This window comes from Bufo gargarizans, chromosome 2 (assembly GCF_014858855.1).
Source record: "Bufo gargarizans isolate SCDJY-AF-19 chromosome 2, ASM1485885v1, whole genome shotgun sequence".
In the NCBI taxonomy this organism is placed as follows: domain Eukaryota; kingdom Metazoa; phylum Chordata; class Amphibia; order Anura; family Bufonidae; genus Bufo; species Bufo gargarizans.
Window position 1 is genome coordinate 176,490,872 of NC_058081.1, and position 22,437 is coordinate 176,513,308.

General features: G+C 39.2%; 1 protein-coding gene across 1 annotated transcript in view; it reads right to left on the bottom strand.

Moving 5' to 3' along the window:
- The window catches only part of THSD4 (thrombospondin type 1 domain containing 4), a 720,353-nt gene that overhangs the window by 650,808 nt on the left and 47,108 nt on the right, over positions 1-22,437 (bottom strand). The window contains exons 2-3 of the mRNA XM_044279718.1: positions 6,417-6,540; positions 2,213-2,282 (exon numbers count right to left, since the gene is read on the bottom strand). Coding sequence (XP_044135653.1) covers positions 2,213-2,282; positions 6,417-6,445 — 99 coding nt within the window. The 5' untranslated portion in view covers positions 6,446-6,540. The remainder of the gene's footprint in view (positions 1-2,212; positions 2,283-6,416; positions 6,541-22,437) is intronic.

Sequence of the window (22,437 nt, forward strand, 5' to 3'; positions counted from 1 at the left end):
GATTAGAGATCTTATTACATGGCGATCAGATTTTGTTTTTTAGGTCATTTTTTGTCCCTGTGAGTATTATTATATAGGAAAAACAATCCGCCCGTTGCACACACGTATTTATGAACATTTGCACTCATTGAAGACAGGTAAGGGTAGCAATCGCCTTATAAACCATGTAAGGGATATACATAATGGAGATGATCGATGCATATGAGTTGCTGGTTTACAAAGAATCTTTTTACCTGTTAAAGGGGTTATCCTATGACTAATGTAAAAATTTTAAATCAAACATCATATAGTACATGACAATCTCTTTCTACTAAAGCTAGAACCAGCCCTGTACCTCCCATGGATCCAGAGATCTCCCCATTCATTGTTCTGCTAGATTTATATCAAGCTGACAGCTCAAGGGGAGTGTCTTTTCTGCTGCAGCTCAGGGGGCGTGTCTCATCTCTCCCTATCACAGCTCAGGGGGCGTGTCTCAGTGTACTCAGTGAGTAGGTCAAAGAAATTAGAAAAAAGCGGAAGGTTGCGCTATACAGATACATTTTATTGCATTATTCAGTGGCTATGCAAAATTTTTATTACATCCAATTACAAAAGTATTCAGATCCAGGTGCTGGTTTGAAAATGTAGAATATTTTTCGTGGGACAACCCCTTTTAATGGATCGGACCGATATAAATCCCTCCTACAATGTGAGGCGATATGGATTATTACGACGGGTGCACTAGGACCCTGTGGATTGACTGATAGGAAGAGATTTGTCTTCTTTTCTATGAATTATGTTTTTAATGTCTAAAGAGATGATCATGTTGGTGATGAATTATTTATAAACTTTTCATAGTGACTAATATTTTTTTATATCCCTTTTATATCTTGCATGTTACTGTGTTAGTAATGGGTTAAATCCGAAAGATTTAAAGCTTGCGGTTAAAAGGTGTAATGATGCTCTAACCTGACAGGCCTTTAGAAAGCGTCAGATGACTGTATCGTGCATTTAGCTGAATAAAGCTATTTTTAAAAAACTGGGTGAGTGCCATGGAATATATCTTTATTGCTTTGGACTATCCTGGGAATAGGTCATCAATATTAGATCAGAGGAGGTCCACCACCTTGCACTCCCTACCTTAAAACTGTCCGCAGCAAAAACATATTAAAATATATTTTTTTCAAATGATAAGTCTTTTTTCTTTAAATCTGCAAATTAACACCGAAGGACGCTTTTTTCCTTTGTACATGTGGTTACACATTCTACTTATTACTTCGTCTTTCCTTCTCTTCCTTTATCACTGCGGCATAGTGTCAGAAGAAGGCCTGTGTGCCGAAACATAATATATGAATATTGCCGCATGTCAAAAATAAAAAGTCTCTACTATCAAGATCAAAAAGTCTGATGCTGTAGTTATATTAATTATTACAAACTGGGTTGGGACCCTACTTACAGCAATTTTTACGTTCATGGCTCAGTAGTTAGCACTGGTACCTTGCAGCTCTGGGGTCCTACGTCCTCTTGTAAATGTGCTACCAAGTACCCGATGAATGCGCAAACATTGTTGATGTGGGCACCAACATAAAAGTTTCTGGGCAGCAAATCGCACTGTGTGTCATAGTAGCAATCACTCATCCCCACATAAAGGAGATAATTGCTGCATGTGAAAGCTGCTCTCACCTCTGCTCACAATCATACAATTATCAGGAACGAATGGTTTGTTCCCGATAATTGCCTTGACAAGGTGTCCCATGTTCTGGGGGTTGCCCCACATTGCAGTTCCCAAGATGACAGGGGCAAAAAGAGGAAATACGCATGGCTGCTAGTTTCTTATATAACCTCAGAGCAAATTTTCAATCAGCAATTTTTAGTCACTTATCCAAATTTCTTACATGTTGGGCAACTTCTAAAAAACTCAATCTAACCATAACTGAATAAAGTAGGAGCTTAAAGGTAATGTTCCTGGGAAATTCATGTGAAAAGATTATTTTCAACCACATAGAAAATTGAATTAAATGGGGAGCCATTAGTAATGGAACAAAACAACTGTAGTCACTTGATTGATTGACTCCCGTGTAGCCTTGGCTGCTCATATGTAAGTGTAATCAATAAAGGACGCATGATTTTTCTAAAAACGTAAACATATGAGTTAAAAGCAAGCTTTGTTCAATCTTTTACTACTGGGGAGACTGAAAATAACATTGGCCACTGAACAGTGGAGATTTCTTACCTTTCTGTGGTCAATTGACAGCTGTGAGAAAACCAGCTGAAATCCTAACAATAGTATGGGGCTGACCAATCTGCAAAGAAAAACAGAGCGGGTAATGTAAAGATAACTTAGCGTTCGCTCCGGCATTCCAGCTGCATACCAGCACATTGACTGGTGATTACAGATGCCGCATTCTTTCATAATGACGTCTCCTTACAGTGCACACATATAAATCAAAAGGGAAACATTGGCTTCATTAATTGACAAAAACATATTCCTTTCCATAATGGGCTCATGGAGAGCACAATGTACCTGTTCCTAAACTGAGAGAGGTTTCCCTGCTTTTAGGACATTAAAAATATAGATATGTTTACTGGATGGAAAGTATAGCACAATTCAGATTATACAGAGAAGAACACAGACAAAATAGCATGCTAAAAATTAACCCCTTGCTGCTGCAGCCAGTTTTAGTCATCATTTTTTTTTTCATCCCTGCTTTCTGACGGCTACAACTTTATTTTGCAGTCGACTTTACTGTGTGAGGGCTTGTTTTTTTTTTTGTTTTTTTTTGGGGGGGGGGGGGGGGGTTTCAGGACAAGTTGTAATTTTTTTGCAATATGAGAAGAAAGCAATAACCAGCATCAGGAACGAAATGTTAAAACTTCATTTTATTTTCAGTTATTAATATCTCAATAGATGAGAAAAATATACACCACACTTTACATTTTATCCCTCTGATGTTATGATGGTAATACACTAAAATAAAGTGAAATTTTAACCCCTTAAGGACTGTTCCAATTTATTTTTTTTATTTTTTATTTTTCCTCCCCTCACTCCAAAGGCCATATCTTTTTTATACTTTTTCATTCAAATAGACAAATGAGGGCTTGTTTTTGGTGGGTCTGGTTGTATTCTCAATGACACCAACTGATTTACCATATCTTGTATTGAAAAACAGAAGAAAAAAAATCTTTGTGGGTGCAAATGAAAAAAAAATGCAATTCCACCATGTCTATTAGGGGCTGATTTTTAGGGCATTCCCTTGGCTCTAAAATGACATGACAACCTTATTCTGTGGGTTAGGGTGATTACAGCCATAGCACATACTGTATATGAACTTTTTTTTTTTTTTTACTTTCTTTTAGGGCCCCAAGGGCCTAACATCATGCAGTTGTTAGATTGTCAGTTCTATGTATCAATGAAAATAAATCCTATGACGAATAGAAGATTCAGTAAACTGCAATGTATTGCTGCAGGCCTATATTGGAATATACTTGTGAAAGGCATTGGAGACTCAACAGGCTTCGGCTCTTCACAAACAATAAACGGTTCCCCTGATCACCGAGTGGGTGAACCATTCCAGGGCCAGAAACGCAGTGCTTCCGGGTTTTGCACTCTTATATGCTTTGGTCACATTTGACCATGGCATCTAATGTGGTTAAAGGCCTGCGATTGGCATTATCGCTGATCATAGACATTAGTCCCAGCTAGGAAAATAGTTTTTTCTGGGAAAATAGGTTTTTCCCACTCTCTGCAGCAGCTAGGCTGGTAATTAAGATAATTAGCAGCCAGCTGAGGAGCTCAGGTAAATGTGGGCTGAGCTACTCAATCAGGGCTCCCAGTTTGGGGAAGGAGCAGGCTGCGCCAAGGCCTGTGGGAGCCGGGACCCTCTAACCCTGTGTAGAGAGGGAGAAATACTGTGTAGTCAGTGGCCAGACGGCCGAGGATTTATGTTTATGATTTATGTTTGATCTGCTGTAAAAGTGACAATAAAGCTGGTAGTGGCCACTTTGCACCCAAATCTGCAGTGTTGGAGTGACTTCTTGAGGTGTGCCAACCGTCTAAGCGGAGAAGACGGTGATCCTGGAGAGCTAACTGACCCTGAGTTGTCACATTACATATATATATATATATATATATATATATTAGCTGAAGGACCCAGCTTCGCACAGGTATATTTCATCTATTTCATTTAATGTTTGTGTGTGACATTAAAAGATATCGACAGTATCCACTATAAAAGTTACATCTACAGTACCCTGCCCCCCTTAACAATGACCTCGACAGCACCCCACCCCTTAATACTGCTCCCCCCCCCCCCCCCCACAGTGCCACATCTCTTTTACACCTGATGTACCTGTGTGCCAAATTTCATGATGTGCCAAATTCCTTTAGCGGACATATACACATACATACACTCAGATTTATATATTTTATATTTATATAATATATATATATATATTATATATACAGTGGATATAAAAAGTCTACACACCCCTGTTAAAATACCAGGTTTCTGTGCTGTAAAAAAAAATGAGAGGAAGATAAATAATTTCAGAACTTTTTCCACCTTTAATGTGACCTATAAACTGTACAACTCAATTGAAAAACAAACTGAAATCTTTTAGGTGGAGGGAAGAAAACAAAAATAACTAAAATAATGTAGTGGCATAAGTTTGCACACCCGCTTAGAACTGGGAATGTAGCTGTGTTCAGAATTAAGCAATCACATTCAAAATCCTGTTAAATATGAGTCATCATACACCTGCCATCATTTAAAGTGCCTCTGATTAACCCCAAATAAAGTTCAGCTGCTCTAGTTGGTCTTTCCTGAAATTTTCTTAGTCGCATCCCACAGCAAAAGCCATGGTCCACAGAGAGCTTCCAAAGCATCAGAGGGATCTCATTGTTAAAAGGTATCAGTAAGGAGAAGGGTACAAAAGAATTTCCAAGGCATTAGATATACCATGGAACACAGTGAAGACAGTCATCATCAAGGGGAGAAAATATGGCACAACAGTGACATTACCAAGAACTGGAAGGTCCCTCAAAAATTGATGAAAAGACGAGAAGAAAACTGGTCTGGGAGGCTACCAAGAGGCCTACAGCAACATTAAAGGAGCTGCAGGAATATCTGGCAAGTACTGGCTGTGTGGTACATGTGACAACAATCTCCCCTATTCTTCATATGTCTGGCTATGGGGTAGAGTGGCAGGACGAAAGCCTTTTCTTACAAAGAAAAACATCCAGGCTTCTGCTAGAAAGCTGAACATGAAGAGGAACTTCATCTTTCAGCATGACAACGGCCCAAAGCATACATCCAAATCAACAAAGGAATGACTTGACCAGAAGAAGATTAAAGTTTTGGAATGGCCCAGCCAGAGACCAGACTTGAATCCGATTGAAAATCTGTGGGGTGATCTGAGGAGGGCTGTGCACAGGAGATGCCCTCGCAATCTGACAGATTTAGAGTGTTTTTGCAAAGAAGAGTGGGCAAATCTTGTTAAGTCAAAATCTGCCATACTGATAGACTCATACCTAAAAAGACAGTAATAAATCAAAAGGTGCTTCAACAATGTATTAGTTTAAGGGTGTGCACACTTATGCAAACATATTATTTTATTTTTATATTTTTTCTTCCCTCTACCTAAAAGATTTCAGTTTGTTTTTCAATTGAGTTGTACAGTTTATAGGTCTCATTAAAGGTGGAAAAAGTTCTGAAATGATTTTTTAAAGCACAGAAACCTGACATTTTAACAGGGGTGTGTAGACTTTTTATATCCACTGAGTATATAAATATATATATATATATATATATATATATATAAAACTGTAAAATGATGCTCAAGGTGAACATGGCAAATTTGAAATATGACCTCAACATTAAAAAGGACCTTTCATGGGTCCACACTTTATAAACTAAGTATCAGGGTATGTAGTGCATACAAGCGGGGATCTAATAGCGCTTACTATTTTTTCTGGGCGCCGCTCAGTTCACTCGCTGTGGCCCCCGTTAAATTCTCCCACACAGTCTCCTCCCTATTCCGATGCAAATTTTAGCATACAGGGCAGAAGAATTTAATGGGGGCTACAGCGGACGAACGGAGCGGTGCCGAGAAAAAATAGTAAGCGCTATTAGATCCCCGCTGTTTGCCCTACATACCCTGATACTTAGTTTATAAATTCTGGACCCATGAAAGGTCCTCTTTAACAAAATGAATAAGCTGATAAAATGCAGGAACTTATGGTACAATGCAGTCTGAACTGATAATTTCACATTCTGTGATTAAACCAAACTAGTGAAATGCACCTGAAATCACATACAAGCCTCGTTACATGGTTTTTGAAAATGTGACATGTTAAATACACTGGAAGTCATGCATTCTACTTTATAAACAGAACTTCAGGGATCACAGGTCCATACCAATAATGATGAATAACTCACCGTAAAGATACAATCAAACTGTCAACCATGTTCCTAGGAAATGAAGAATTGCTGAAGCGTGAAAAAGCTTCCTGAGGGATGATAGTGTGGCCTTGATCTTCAGATAATGGCAACAAATTCCAACCTGAAACAAAAAAACACATATGTAGTACATTCATTTTGGAGAAATCAATCATATGGTCACTTATCCTGAACAAATGTTCAAAAAGAGTTAAAATTACCATTGTTGAATACTCACCATTAACAACACATACAGGTGAAACTCGAAAAATTTGAATATCATGCAAAGTTCATTTATTTCAGTAATGCAACTTAAAAGGTGAAACTAACATATGAGAGACTCATTACATGGAAAGCGAGATATTTCAAGCCTTTATTTGTTATAATTTGGATGATTATGGCTTACAGCTTATGAAACACCAAAGTCACAATCTCAGGTCCCCTTTGCTCAGGGGATATGGATTCATTAGATGACTAGAGTGTGACGCTTTGAGCCTAGAATATTGAATCTTTGCAGTACTGAAATAAATTGAATTTTGCACGATATTCAAATTTTTCGAGTTTCACCTGTATGTAATGTAATTGCAATATCAAGAGAAAAAAACGAAATAACATTATCTTGTGACAATGGCATCTGTTGAGATATACAAGGGTATAGAATTTATTTTAATCAACTTTCGGAATAGACAAATTCCTCATTTTTCCCCATAATCTCCCTGGTCACTGCTGTGCACGTTTGAACGCGTTAAGTCAGTTCATTTGTGACTGCAGTGCAAAAAGCAATGGCTGCCCCACTTGTGATTTGGATGACTATTGCATAGGCAGAGCCATGGCTGATTTGCCATATAATCCACTATCACTCGTCTATCCAACAAAATCAGTTCACACGCACGCTCAATGTTGTCATCAGTCATGGATGTGGACGGGCATCCATCTCCTTCTTCATGACAGACACTTGTGCACCCTTCCTTGAACTTCTCATTCCATTCATACACACAAAACCCTTTCTCCATACTGTGCCCAAAATCTTCAATAAATATATATCGGCTCCAGACACACCCTCTGACCACAAAAAATGAATCAATGCATGCTGTTCTTCTTTTGTGCAAATCAGAAGTGGGGCAGCCATTGTTTCTCCACTGCAGTCACAAATGAACCGATGTAACATGTTCAAACCTGCACAGCAGTGTCTCAGAAGATTATGTCGAAAAATGATGGATTTCTCTTTTCTGAAAGTTGATTGAGATAAATTCTACAAACATACTACAGATACTTTTTGATGGCAAAGGTCTTCCCCAATGGAAGTGGGCTCTCGCGGGATAATGTGTCCTGTTGCACTGCAGAAATGCTCCAGAAATGGCTTGAGGATTATGGCAAAGAGTTCAAGGTTTTAACTTTTCTCCAGATCTCAGCTCCATTAAGCATCTCTCGGATGTGTTGGAAAAACAATTCTGAGCCAGCAAAACTCCACCTCCACTGCCACTTTAAATTAGATTTTTTATTTTTTATTGTTGTGCACCTCTCCTGTGTCTTACTCTTCCGCACTACCTCTGTTTGTATCTGAGTGTTGCATTATGTTGGTGTTAGTGGAGCACAGCACAACCAAACCAAGCTGATGGGAGTTGTAACTTTTGTCAAGTTCTGCTCCTTGCTTCTCCTCACAATGGGGAAGCTGGTGAAGCTGGTGAATGAGAGAGGTGGCAGGGCAGGGAAGTCAGCTGCTTAATAGGAGAAGACTGCATATAGCATGAGAAGAGATCAGGATCCTGAAGTTCTCTCTATTAGTTAATCAAACAGGAGTATACAAATAAGAGTCCCTTATTCAAAACTCTCTGTCCAATCAAAAAATGTTACAAACTGAAGAATATTTTTTCTATATATCTGAATATAATTGTGCCTGCCTTCAAGTCTATTCATCACCAAGCACACAGTGTCATTAGGGGTTCTGTAATTTATGTGAAGAAAATATGGTTTTCTCTATTTTACTGCAATTGCATAATTAATCATCAATTGGAGGGCACTCTACCTAAAATCTACACTTCAATACATCTACACATCTTTTAATGATGCTTCACAAATAGTTGACGAGAACCTATAAAAATTCTGAAATAACCAATATAAGAAGCAGTAGATATTACTTTGTTGAACACTATTACCCAAATAGTACATAAAGGGGTATAGTACGAATAAATACTTGGAAACGTTAAATAAAACCAAGATATAAAAAAAGCATGAAAAACGCATGGAAATCGCACATGCGTTTTTTCTATATATCGAAAGTCTATACTAAGCTATATTAACTACCAAGGTTTTTCTATATCGTATTTATGTTTAAACTATCTAAAAGGGTAATATCACCTTTCGGGGTTTTTGAATAACCCACAATTGGCTACATGTTTTCTAAGTAACAGATAAAAGCTATATAAGGACTGATGTTGTGGGGTTTCAGATATGGCTACTGAGGAAGAGGTCTGAACCTCGAAAAGCGTTTAGCAGACATTTCGGAACACCCAGATAAATATCGCAAAATAGCGATGAAAGCTTTCGGACACTACTGCCAGCGATATAACTAACAGCGTTTGTTAGTCGAATTTCCGCTGTCAACCAATATTACAGCAATCTTTGGATCCCACGGGATTTCAAGCGAGAACTACGGTCATCACGTGAGATGCCGAGCCGTAGCAGGAACAAACACAAGCGCACATTCGGATACTAAACCGGAGTGACAACATAGACACCGTGATCAAGGGGGGTGAGTACACTGAATATCGAGTGGGACGCCACCTTAACCAGTGTTACTCTACAAAACAACCAAACAGTGAGTATTAAACACATAAGTGTTCCTCACTAATGTACACAACACGGCTGTCATAAACAAATCCCTGGCAAGTATCAAGAGTAAAGTTAAACACTCTTAAGCTAGACTGAATACCACACTGTTGAACTGTGCCATTGCCGATGCTGCCACAAGCTATCACTATTATTAAATACCACGATCACTATAGCCACCATTACTGCTGTTTTCAATTGTTGGTGGTACGAATAACTGAATTCTGCAACTGGTGGTAATCGCTATTATTGACTATTGTTACTATGGACTATTGCTGCTATTGACTATTACAGCTAACAACCGCTGCTATTGATAACCGCTGCTATTAACAACTGCTGCTATTAACAACTGCTGCTACAAACCATTGATGTTATTGTTGCTATTGACAACCTTTGTTGATAACTACTGGAGGTTACTATTAACCACTGATACAAATTTTTACCAACCACAAAAAACAACATACATGATATTACTAAGCATAACGGGATACATGCCATTGGTTTAAAGGATTAACATCAATCACCACCATAACATGCTAAAAATACTTAGATTATTGGAGCCACTAGCAAATTTTGCCACCATAGATTTTTATAGATCAATTCTGGGATATTGATTTATAAGCAATAGCCAATGATTATTTAATCTTGAACAAAGATGACTGTTAATTGCATGTTATTTTATCTGTAGAGATTTTACTTTAGGGCCATTTTTAACTATTTTTTTAAATTAATAACTGATATAATGTTTACATTAACCGCTCTTTATTGATTACTCTATATAACCGGATGGTGAGTGCCTGCTATTTGGAAAACGTAGATTACATTGTTTTGCAATTGGGTGAAATCACTACTGAGCAAGAGCACCCGTCCTTTGCTACATAGCCACTATATTTTTTTAACTATTCTGAATATAATTGTGCCTGCCTTCAAGTCTATTCATCACCAAGCACACAGTGTCATCAAGGGTTCTGTAATTGATGTCATTTTACTGCAATTGCATAATTAATCATCAATTAAAGGGGAACCCCTTTTACAACTGGCGCAGTTGATAGGATGAATCTCCATGTTGCAACCCCTAAACCACTCACAAGCATACCTTTTGTCCCTATGATCGTGCTCCAGGAAATCATTAAATATACTGTATTATGGACTTGTTAGGAGAATTTGCTAAAGAGATTGCCAAGATAAGCAGTGGAAGCCATGCAAATTGCTTCAGATAAAATAAAGCCAAAACTCTCAGGTGCTGTGACCGATATTTTGTCAGGGAACGCTGGACCCCAAAAAGTCAGCAGAAATCATACCACTCCTATTAGAAAAAACATCATTGCCAATGAACCTCTCATTAGAGTTTCCACAATAGTATTAACTTTTCTCAACAGGTGCTGCTTGGTAGAACGGACTACCCAGCAAGAAGACTTAAACCTGTATTACACCTGCCGATTTTTTCGCCAGATGATCGCTCGTTAGCGATCATCTTGCAGTGTAATACTGCCGTTGATTGTCTGATAAATGAGCAAACACTCGTTTATCGGGCAATTGTGATTTTTAAGCATGCTTGGCGGGCTGATCACTAAAGCCTGTATTACACAGGCCAATTAAGCAAGCGATTGTCCAGAGGGAAGCTATGCCATCACTCGTCCCCATGCTGTCTAGTGGTTTGCCGGTGGCTGATCGTAATTAGACAGCACAATCTGCCATTGGCAAACAATGATTTTTAAGCATGCTTAAAAATCACAATTGCCTGATAAACAGGCAATGGCCCGTTCATCAGGCAATCGGCAGCAGTATTACATTGCAAGATGATCACTAACAAGCGTTCATACAAACGCTCATTAGCGATCATCTGCTGAAAAATTGGCAGGTGCAATGCAGCCTTAATAAATGGCTGACTGAAGGGAAAGATAAAAAGTTTTGAAGCTAACAAGGGGTATGGATTCATCAGGCAAACTGGCTCTGACCAATGACATTTTGTTCATTGGACCACTTTAAAGCAGAATGGCATGTTGAGGTACTCTTATGGCCTAGGTGAGGGAGAGTAAGTGGAGTTTCATTTGGTAAAGAAAGCGGTGACTTGACTTTGAAGACCAAACCTCAGAGCTGATTTGGACAAGAGTGAGACCTACACAATAATAGGCAGGTGGTTTAAATGTTATGTAAAGTGTACACAACAACTAGTCATATCAAACTAGTCAATTAAACTAGGTTCAGATGGCTACCCAGCAACACCAGCTGACACCAGTGGAACGTATATATATTGGAGATGGTTTTGTAAGACCATGTTTGGCCAGTACCTTATAACACCTTTAGTTTAGTTTTTGCTTTTTCTTCTCTTTTCAAGACTACTGTAGTACACATAATTCATTTAAACTTGCTAAATATAAGAGATATGGCAGACACACGGACCTTGTTTCTCATGCTGATCACAGTATTGTGCATGAGTCCTTAGCAACATACAGGTAATTGACTCTTTTTGTGCTTTATTTTACTGCTGCACAGAGTTTAAGAGGCAAATAAGACAAAAAGGTACATTTTAGCATAGATTTGGTGTTAATGTTCAGATATCACCATGTACTTCTGGCTGGTGAGACTGCAAAAGTTAAAGGGGTTTTCTGAGATTTTTATACAGATGACCTATCCTCTGGATAGGTCATCACTATCTGATCGGTGGGGGTCTGACACCTGGGACTCCCACTGATCAGCTGATCAAGAAGGCACCACGCTCCTGTGAGCGCTGTGGCCTTTTCTTTGCTTTTCCTAGTATAAAAATCTTTTTAAGACCCTTTTTTTAAAACCCTTTTAAGGTTGTGTTCATATCGGTGTATCTGTTATAGGAGCAGAACAAAGAAAATAATGGAAGTGCCTCTCACCCAATAAGAGTCAAACAGACCTCCCTGACTATAATGGGGTCTGCCCAGGAGGCTGCTTTTTTTAGCTGAGAAAGAAGTCCCACATACGGGACTTTTCTCCTTGCTGTTTCTGACGGACTCTGTGACAGAGAGCCTGAATAAAGCCTCCAACGCAGATGTGAATAAGACACAAAAAACCCTAGTCAATGTAACTTAGAATGTAGGATAACTAAACCTTTTATTAGGGATCAATCACATAGGCATTGTTCACGTCCATGTTTAGAATTGACTTAACGCTCACACATTAGAGTAAATGGGTCAAAAAAAAGGGGAAAAATGTATCCGTGTTCATTGCCCGGAATATGGACGTTTCATATCACTCATCTGAAAGAGTAATAGGCAGATGATAAATGATGGTGCATTATTAGAAGAAATACCAATACTTTCAGCCAAATCTGTATAGCCAATGTCAACCAGATAAAAGATCTTTTACAGCCACAAAAACTTTTATATGGCTTTTCTTGTATTAATTCTGTTACTCTGCACATAAAAAGGGGCTTTTTAAGCACATACTCTGGTTAAGAATAAGACATGAAAGAACACAGAGTTATTACTATCCAGTAAAGGACGTGAACATTGGGATTCTTCCTCATAGACAAGTTTTCATTAATTGCCCTTGTGCACCATGCTCATTTTAATTTGAATAATGAAGTTTACATATGAAAACACTGTAAAAGCTATGTAGCTCCGAGCTGTGAGATGAAATGTCGCTGGTTTAATCATCTGGGCTAGGCATTGTGATGAGTGCTACTTTAGTCTTTTATCTACACACTGGGGCACTCAGCAATAAGCTTGTGTAATAAAAAGCTCTTTATAGACTACAGAATGAGAGCAGTGAAGCTTTCTTGCAGTTTAATTACCACTGTTGAATAACTAGAAATGCTGAACACTTTAGGAATCAAAAATCTAATAAGAGAACATAATATTTTATCATCTGGTGTTAATACTGGCCAGCAAATTGTACCACTGGAAGCGTGTGTGTTCATAATTGAATGTACACAACTTCTGTTATGTGCACAAATAAATTCTCATGGCGTGGGGATGCGGAAACAGGAAAGGCTCATTGGAAAAAATATAATCCACAGGTAGTCTAATAGAGTAAAATGGAAATGGAGACCCCAGTGTGGCTTTCTAGACAGACTTTGCAGATTCATATTGAAGACATGAAAAGAATGAAGGAAGACACATGGAATTAGGTTGTAAACAAAAAAGTGTTAAACCAGAATATGTTTTAGAATATATTTTAGATTCTTCAAAGTCGCCCCTTTGTTTTGATGACAGCTTTGTATGCTCTTAGTATTCACTCAGTCAGCTTCATGAGGTAGTCATCTGGAATGGTGTTCAGTTAATAAGTATGTCTTGTCAAGAGTTAATTTATGTAATTTCTTGCCTTCATAAGATACATTTCAACATCAACTGTTCACAGGAGACCACGAGAATCAGGCCTTTATTGTCAAATTTCTACAAAGAAGCTACTACTGAGGAACAACAAGAAGTAGTGAATTACTTGGGCCAAGAAATACAAGAAATGGACACTAGACCAGTCGAAATCTGTACTTTGGTCTGATGAGTCAAAATTAGAGATTTGGTGTTCCAACCGCCATGTCATTGTGAGATGCAGAAAAGGGGAACAAATGCTTAGTTCCAACCATGAAGCATGGAGGAGAAGGTGTGATAGTGGTCTGCATGTGACACTGTTGGTGATTTATTCAAAATTCAAGGCACATTTACCTAGCATGGCTACCACAGCACTCTGAGGCAACATGCCATCCCACCTGGTTTGAGCTTTGTTTTCAATAGGACAATAACTCACTTCCAGGCTATATAAGGGCTATTTGACCAATAAGTAAAGTGATGGAGTGCTGCGTCAAATGGCATTGCCCCCATAATCGCACAATTGAGATGGCTTGGGTGAATTGAATTGCATTATGAAAGAAAAGCAGCCAACAATTTCTCAGCGCCTCTGGAAACTCCTTCAAGACTTTTGCACAACTATTCCAGGAGACTATCTTATGAAGCTGATTGTCAAAGTCACATAGCAGTGAAAGGAAAGCAAGCCACACATGCGTGGTGTGCTCGCCTTCACTTTGGGGCCCCGTTATAGAGATAGGAGCGGGAACAACACCCATCTGAGACTGATGGCATATCTTCGCAATATGCCATCAATGTCCCAGATGGGAATATCTCTTCAATTCCATATGTGTTCCTTCAACATTTTCATGTCTTCAATATGAATCTACAATGTAGAAAATAAACATGAAATTAAAAGATATGACTAAACCTTTGACCGGTACTGTATGTATGTATTTATGTATTTATATATATATATATATATATATATATATAGATTGTGTAGAATCAGGGCAGCACACCTGGTATCCGACCGATTGGTGCCATCGGCGAAAACACCTTACCAAGGTGTACGATATAGAACAAGAAAGGCACCGCAGCACATCCGTAGGTGAAAAATAGTGGATCTTTATTCACCCTTGCGACGTTTCAGCCCTCTTACTGGGACTATTATCAAGCAATGCATCATACAAAATTGTGGGTATTTATGTGATCGAATCAAATTAACATACATAAGTGGTAATTAACAACTTGTATACATATACAGCAAAAATATTTCATATATAAATGAAAAAAATACAGTGTGTCTAGAAGACCATATGGTCAATCCAGAAATTCATATAAAACACATCCAGTATTTGTGATTTATCAGAAAACATGATATAATTTACAAGTGACAATCAACAAAGTTATACTCATCACCTGTGAAAGTATAAGTGTGGGCAGGACCGACAAGGAATCAGGTGGGCTCAAATGGCTGGAGGATACACTAATGCGGCTTCACCGCATGGATATATGTGTGTGTGTGTGTGTATACACAGTCGAGTCACATTATTATAACCACCAGCTAAAAGATAATCTCACAGGTATCTGGAGGATCTATAGAGTGAACACGACGATCAAGGTGGTCCCACAGATCCTCAATTGGGTTTAAATCTGGGGAATTAGGGGGCCAGAGTAGTATTTGGAAGTCTTGGCCATGCTCTTCCAACCAATGTTGAACATTTCTACCCATGTGATATGTTGCATTGTCTTGCTAGAAGATTTCATCCACCCCAGGGAAAACAATCAGCATGTATGGGTGATCTGCAAGGATGGATTCATACCCAAATTGTTGACAGTGCCTTCCACATGGATCAGTGGGCCCAGAGAATGCAATGAAAACATTCCCCTCACCATAATGCTGACACCAGCTTATGTTCTTCCAGCAATGGTTGCAGAGTGTTTGCTCTCCAATGTTTCTCAACCTACATGCCAATGTCCATCTATTCAATGAAGCAGGAAAAGTGACTCATCAGAGAAGGCAACCCTTTGCCAATCAGCAGTGGTCCAATTCTGATACCTTTTCTGTTGAAGTAACTTTGTTAGCAGAGGTGTAGTGACCATCTGTCTGCTTCATAGCCCCATACGCAATGGGGTTCACTTAAGACAGACGTCTGGAAGCCTCCTGGTTTATTTTAGTGGTGAGCTGCTCCACTGTAGCATTTCAGTTTGCTATTGTGCACCTTCATAACCAACGTTCACCTCTCACATTAATGGCATATGGTGCTCTGCAGTGTCCACCTCGTTTATTCACATGATACACTTTCACCACAGCAGCACACAAAAGATTCAGAAACTACGCAGACTCAGAAATACTGCCACCCTTAAGCCAATAATGATCCCTTTTTGCAACTCTTTTACCCATGACAGCAACCAGGGATGTTGCTAGGTTAAAACATTCGGGGCCTGGGCCCCTGATGTTTTGTCCCAGGCCCCCGAATGTCCTGCCTGCCAGATAGCTACAACTGTATTGCCATCCTCAGGATGGCAATACAATTGAATCTAATGCCCTGCAAGAGCTGAAGGACCTGTGATGACATCACAGTCCATGTGATCAGTTCTAAATGCAATAGCTGAGAAGGACCTGCGATGATGTCACCATGCAAGAGAGGAAGGCTCAGCAGTGAAGAGAAGTCCTGGGAAGAAGCTGTGGTGAGGTCTGTACATGAGGAGAGGTAAGTGAAGGGGTAGAATACTCAGCGTGAGAAGCAGAGCAATGTTGGGAGTTGTAGTTATTTAATTGTGACTGTATGTTAGGGCTGAAGGGAGAGAAATTATTTACATGGCACAGTGGGGTGGAGTGATGTTATTTACATGGGACTGAAAGTTGAGGGGGTGATGTTATTTACATGTGAATGCATGTTGGAGGTGGCTGGGGCAGGGGGATGTTATTTACATGGGACTATATATTGAAGGCGGCTGTGGGAGTGATATTATTTACATGGGACTGAATGTTGAAGGGTAATGTTACTTACATGGGACTGCATGTTGGAGGTGGCTGGGGAGGGGATGTTTTTATTTATATGGGACTGTATGTTGAAGGTGTCTGGGGGAGGGAGTGAAATTACTTACATGGGACTGAATATTGGAGGGGCAGGAGAGATGGTGTGAAGTTATTTACATGGGACTGTATATTGGAGGGGCCTGGAGAGATGGTGTGATAGTATTTACATGGGACTCTATGGCGGAAGGAGGGAAATAATGTTATTTACATGGGACTGTATGGTGGAGGGGCTGAGGGATTATAATTTCTGAGGGCACAGAGGAATATAACGACAGGGGGCACTGCAGGGGGCATTATAACAATACTGGGGGCTCTTCAGGGTGAGCATTATAACAGTAGGGGGCAATATAATATAAGCAGTATTACTAATAAGGGCATTCTAGAAGGGAATTACTATTGGTGGGACTATGAGGAGCACTATTACTATGGGGTGAGATTATCTGTTTGACACTCATTTTTCTTCAGAATAGTATTTGGGGGTACAGAAAAGTGAGGAAGCTAAGATGTCCATGTGTCACGGGCGGCTGAGAGAAATTGTCTGGACTGAATAGAGAAGATGATGACAGAGAAGATTTACATCAGAGTAGACGTCTCCTGGAGGCCCTGGATGTGAGAGGTACGTGCTGCTGTATAGAAAGTACATTAAAATGTCTTCAGTGCTAGTGTTTGGGGGGGGGGGGGCATTTGGTCATTTGGTCGACCTATAGAGTTGAGCCATATGCATTGGGGCTTGGGCCCCGGATCTTTTGAGACCCTAGCAACGCCCCTGACAGCAACAAGGAATATGTCTGCAAACAGCCTATTGTACACCTTACATACCAAGCTAGATCAGGACCAAGCTAGATTAGTTGCATAGCAAAAAAGGAAACTTGTTTAGCAAACTTTCCTTGGTAACATTTCGTAGGTTAACGTGTAAAATAAATGCAAACTGTACAGATCCTTTTCTCTGCAATGATTAATCAGTTTATACCAAAACTTTATAATCTGTACAAAAATTCAGTCACAGTGTAGACAACAGAAAATTGTGGAAATCATATGAACAACCCAGTGGTTGGAGCAAACATCAGAAGTCCAAATAGTCCATACAGATATGTTCTTTCCTACATTTTTTTCTTGTCCTGATATGTGTGTCACATGATGACCAGCGTTTTACATAATACACAATTTTGCAATATTCTTTCATGAAATTTTTATCTACGAGTAGCCAGCCAGCAGTTGTAAATTGCAGACTGTTAAGAAATTTGCTAGTATGTTGCTATTGTATGGAATTTGTTTAATCAGAAACTGCAGTCCTTAACCCAATTAGAGCTAAGGTAAGGGAAGACACATCTGTATATGGAATCTGTTTCAGATGTGGAGATGCTGCCTGGGGAGGACAAGCACCTGCACACCTCTTTTCATCCAAAGATCTGTTTTCATGATTTAATCAATAGTAGCATAATAATATTAAAAAGGCTCTTGTGGAAAAGACTTTATGCTTTCATCTACAGCGAGGGAGAAGTATGTACATTACGTCAGTGGTAACATTGGCATCCATATTAGGAAAAGAGATTAAACCATTTTGGCATATTCTTCAGGCTATAATATTTGGCAAGAATCTTCTGATTTGTAGATTGAGTGAAATTTTTCTTTCTGCTCCATTACAATAACTATAATAAAAAAAACTCCCAATATTGAGGATTACTGGCTCATGACCATTTCTTCACTGTACTAACAATGGTTCACTGGTTGAATGGGGAAAACCAGAGCATTTTTCTAAGGTCTATTTTTATCTTGGCAGCCAACAAGGTTCATCTGTGAGCCAATGAAAAGTATACTGTGCAGAACTGGACTTATCTTTACTATTCTATGGAGCATGGACAGCTGAGGAGCAATAACAGATGAAGCGTCCTATTGTTCTTTCTCCCTAAGATGTACATTTTCATTAACACTTACCCACTCCTAAACCATAATATTGCACATGAACCACCTGTTTCAAGTCAACCATCTTCTAATGGGAAAAACAGACAGTCCGATTAGCAAGCCAAGCTATGCAGGAGCTATCTCCAGGTTTATGTGAATCCTTTGGCAACAAAGTTACTCTGGCATTCATGTCTACTCCACGCTCCAAGATCCACAGCCCAGTATTCTGCATGGATGGCACTGTAAGGTGCACAAGAAACGTTCAATGCCAATGTCAAGTCTTTTTACTGGTGTAACTCTTTAAAAATACCCTTCCTTTCCACAAGCCATCTAAAAAGCAAGGATTGCTGGATCTCAAGATATCTCATGTCATTGCCAATTAGAAATCATTTAGAATTATTCCAAGTTCATTCTGCAGAATTCCAAGTATCTAGGGCTTATATAGCTTATTTGTGCGGACACCAGTACGTATACTACTGAAGCAGGATTGAGATCATCATTTTTTTTCTACTAATCAGTCACTTATTATCTAGTTTTTATTACGAAGGAATAGATTACTACACCAGTAACAATAAGTGAGGGCCAAACCAAAAGGAAAATTTACTGCACATAAAACAGGCTCATAAACTATATACAGTAAGTAAGGAGATAGGCAGGATGTGCCCTATTACCAGAGTATACTTAGACTCTAGTAAATGTAGGCTTTGTCTCTGAAACTAAACACTTTAACCTCATCCAGCTTCTGAGAATAATCGCACATCTTTGTCTAAACTGTATTTCGCTAAGGGTACTTTCACACTTGCGTTAGAGGAATCCGGCAGGCAAAAACGTATGCCAACTGATGGTATTTGTAAGACTGATCAGGATCCCGATCCGTCTTACAAATGCATTAAAATGCCAGATCCAGAAAAATGGATCCGACATTTTTTTTTTCACTTTTTCAGTCTGCGCATGGACGAATCTGGCATTCCGGTATTTTGAATGCACTAATACATTCCTATGGAAAAAAATGCCGGATCCGGCATTCCAAAAGTGTTCAGTTTTTTGGGCCAGAGATAAAACCGTAGCATGCTGCGGTATTATCTCCGTCCTGAACAGTCAAAAAGACTGAACTGAAGACATCCTGATGCATCCTGAACGGATTGCTCTCCATTCAGAATGCATGGGGATAAAACTGATCAGTTCTTTTCCGGTATAGAGCCCCTAGAACGGAACTCAATGCCGGAAAAGAAAAACGATAGTGTGAAAGTACCCTAAGAAAGTCATGATGCATCTAAGGCAAATATAAGTAGCTGGACCTCATCCATGATCAGTCCTTAGATCCAGTTATCGTCACTCTCTGTGTACAAAGCAGGAATTAAATGTGTTATTAAACAGACTGAATGAGAAAATGATGCAATGAAAGAAAAAATATTTAAGAAAATTTATTAAAAGTTGACTTTTGAACCTTATGTTCACATTTTAACATAAAGTATTATATTCTACATACAGGAATTATGACCATAAAAGGTAGAGTTAGTTTAATTCCCAAATATGTATACAGCACTGAAGTCTTTATTGAGTCATGATAAAAACAACATCCAGTTTCATAGGTACAAATCTGATGACAGATGCCCAGTTAAAGTATAGCTAGATTTTTTACTAATTTCATGATCATGATGGAGAATTGTGTAAACAGAAGGAACTGTGCCTTCGGCAGTGGAAAGATTCCAGTATTACGGGAAATACTATTTGCCACTGTTTCCCACAAGACCCAGCAGCAGACACAGGCTGTAATATGACAGTCCAGTAAACAGCAGCCTGTAACCTGCTGACAAATCTACAGGGAAGCAGAACAAAATCTGGAATTCTCATCAGACCTGCATATTAGAGAACTGCACTGGAGGATAATTAAAGCATTTGTAATGAGAAATTAGTATATTGATTTTTAACATTCTTAAAAGCAATAGGGGGAGATTTACTCAGCAAAATTCTCAGAAATGTTGTATAAATTGCACCAAATACTTGGATTACATGGCATGCACCAATTATTTTAAATGTTTAATAAAACTATATAAAACCCCCAAAACTACATCAGTCCACTCTTCTCTATAACATGCTGCCCACAGATGGGACTGCGTGTTCATAGTGAAAGGTTCAATTTAAAGAGGCATTTATTAGAGCCTTAAAAATATGCAGTAATCCAAGTAAAGGTCAAAGTGGTCTACCTTTCCACAATCGGAAATTGCTGAGCACTTAGGGTGCTGCCACACAGTCCGGCTTTTTGATGCAGTTTTTGAAGCGTGGATCATAACAGGAGAGAAGGTATTAAGGGCAGATACAACTTCTCTTTTTTCAATCCACTCCTGTTTTTGGCTTCAAAAACTGCATAAAAAAAACCTGAATGTGTGTCAGCACCCTTAGGGCAATATATTTGCTGACACTCCAAACATATCTACACTGCCTGGCCAAAAAAAAGGTCACACACTCTAATATTTCATTGGACCGCCTTTAGCTTTTTTATGGCACGCGTTTCCACAAGCTTCTGCAATGTCACAACATTTATTTCTGTCCAGTGTTACATTCATTTTTCCCCAAGATCTTGTATTGGAAGATTTGGACCACTGCACAAAGTCTTCACCAGCACAAGATTCTCAATGGGGTTAAGGTCTGGACTCTGTGGTGCCCACTCCATGTGTGAAAATTATGTCTCTTTCTTCCTAAACCACTTTTTCACAATTGGAGCCCGATGAATCCTGGCATTGTCATCTTGGAATATGCCCGTGCCACCCGGGAAAAAAAATCCATTGATGGAATAACATGGTCATTCAGAATATTCAGGTAGCCAGCTGACCTCCTTCTTTGGGCACATAATTTTGCTAAACCTAGAGCTGACCAACTGAGAAGCGCTTACCTCTTTCCTTATTTAAATCCAGGTGGTGACCTTTTGTTGGCAAGGCAGTGTATATAATAAAGGTAGCATGCAAGGTATAACAAATTCTACCAAAAGAGCTTATAACACACATTTAACTTCCCCAGAAGGTACTGTGAAGTGTCAGCGTACATTAATTATGACCGATACAGCCAAGCAAGAGGAGCCGTGCCTTCTAATTACAGGACAAATATGCATCACTTCCTTACTGCTGCCAGTGCCCCTGCTGTAACATGGAAAGTATTTATTAAGTAGCAGCAAGTTGGTAAGTCACTTCATAATGTGCAAATTACTCCATGAAAAACACTATTCAACCCAAACTACGCGATGGCAAAGGCTGATTTCTTCATTCTGAGCTAGGAACATTTTACAGTTTATCCAAAATAAGGTCATGGAGTCCTACCTGAGACAGAGCAATATTCACAGCAGGAATCTGCAGGAAAGCAATGTCCTGGTCAGACTTCCATTAGGACAGGACTTCCCAGTTCTATTAAAGTATATTTGACCCTAGGAGTACACCCAACAGTAGGAACCCAAAGAGAAATGTATGAATTGACAGTAGGAACCCAAAGAGAAATCTGTAAGTCAAGACACTACCTGCTTTAAAAACCTGCATCTTTAATTGAATCAGCTAGTTAATAAAAGTGTTTGAGGTTCAAAGAAGTTGTAGATGAATGGAAAAGTTGGCTGCTTTCTTCCACATCTGCCCACAGATTGTAGATGGTCTTGCAGATCAGTGCCATTGAAGTGAATGAAGCTGAGCTGTGATGCCACATACAAACTATGGACAGGTGTGGTGCTGTTTTTGGTAGAAATCAGCCATGTTTTATTATCTCTTTAAAGTGGCTTTCCAGGACTAACATATTGATGACCTATTTAGAGGCTGTTCTTGGGTACTGCAGTACAGCTCCCATTGACTTCAATAGGGGCATCTGTCGCAGTACACTGGGTACAGAGCTTTGTGTTCTAGTTCTGCTGCCGATAATAGCTGGAGGTGCTGGGTGTCGAGCTCCCACTGATCTATGAATAGGTCATCCATACGTTCCTCCTGAAAATCACCTTTAACTCAACCATCTG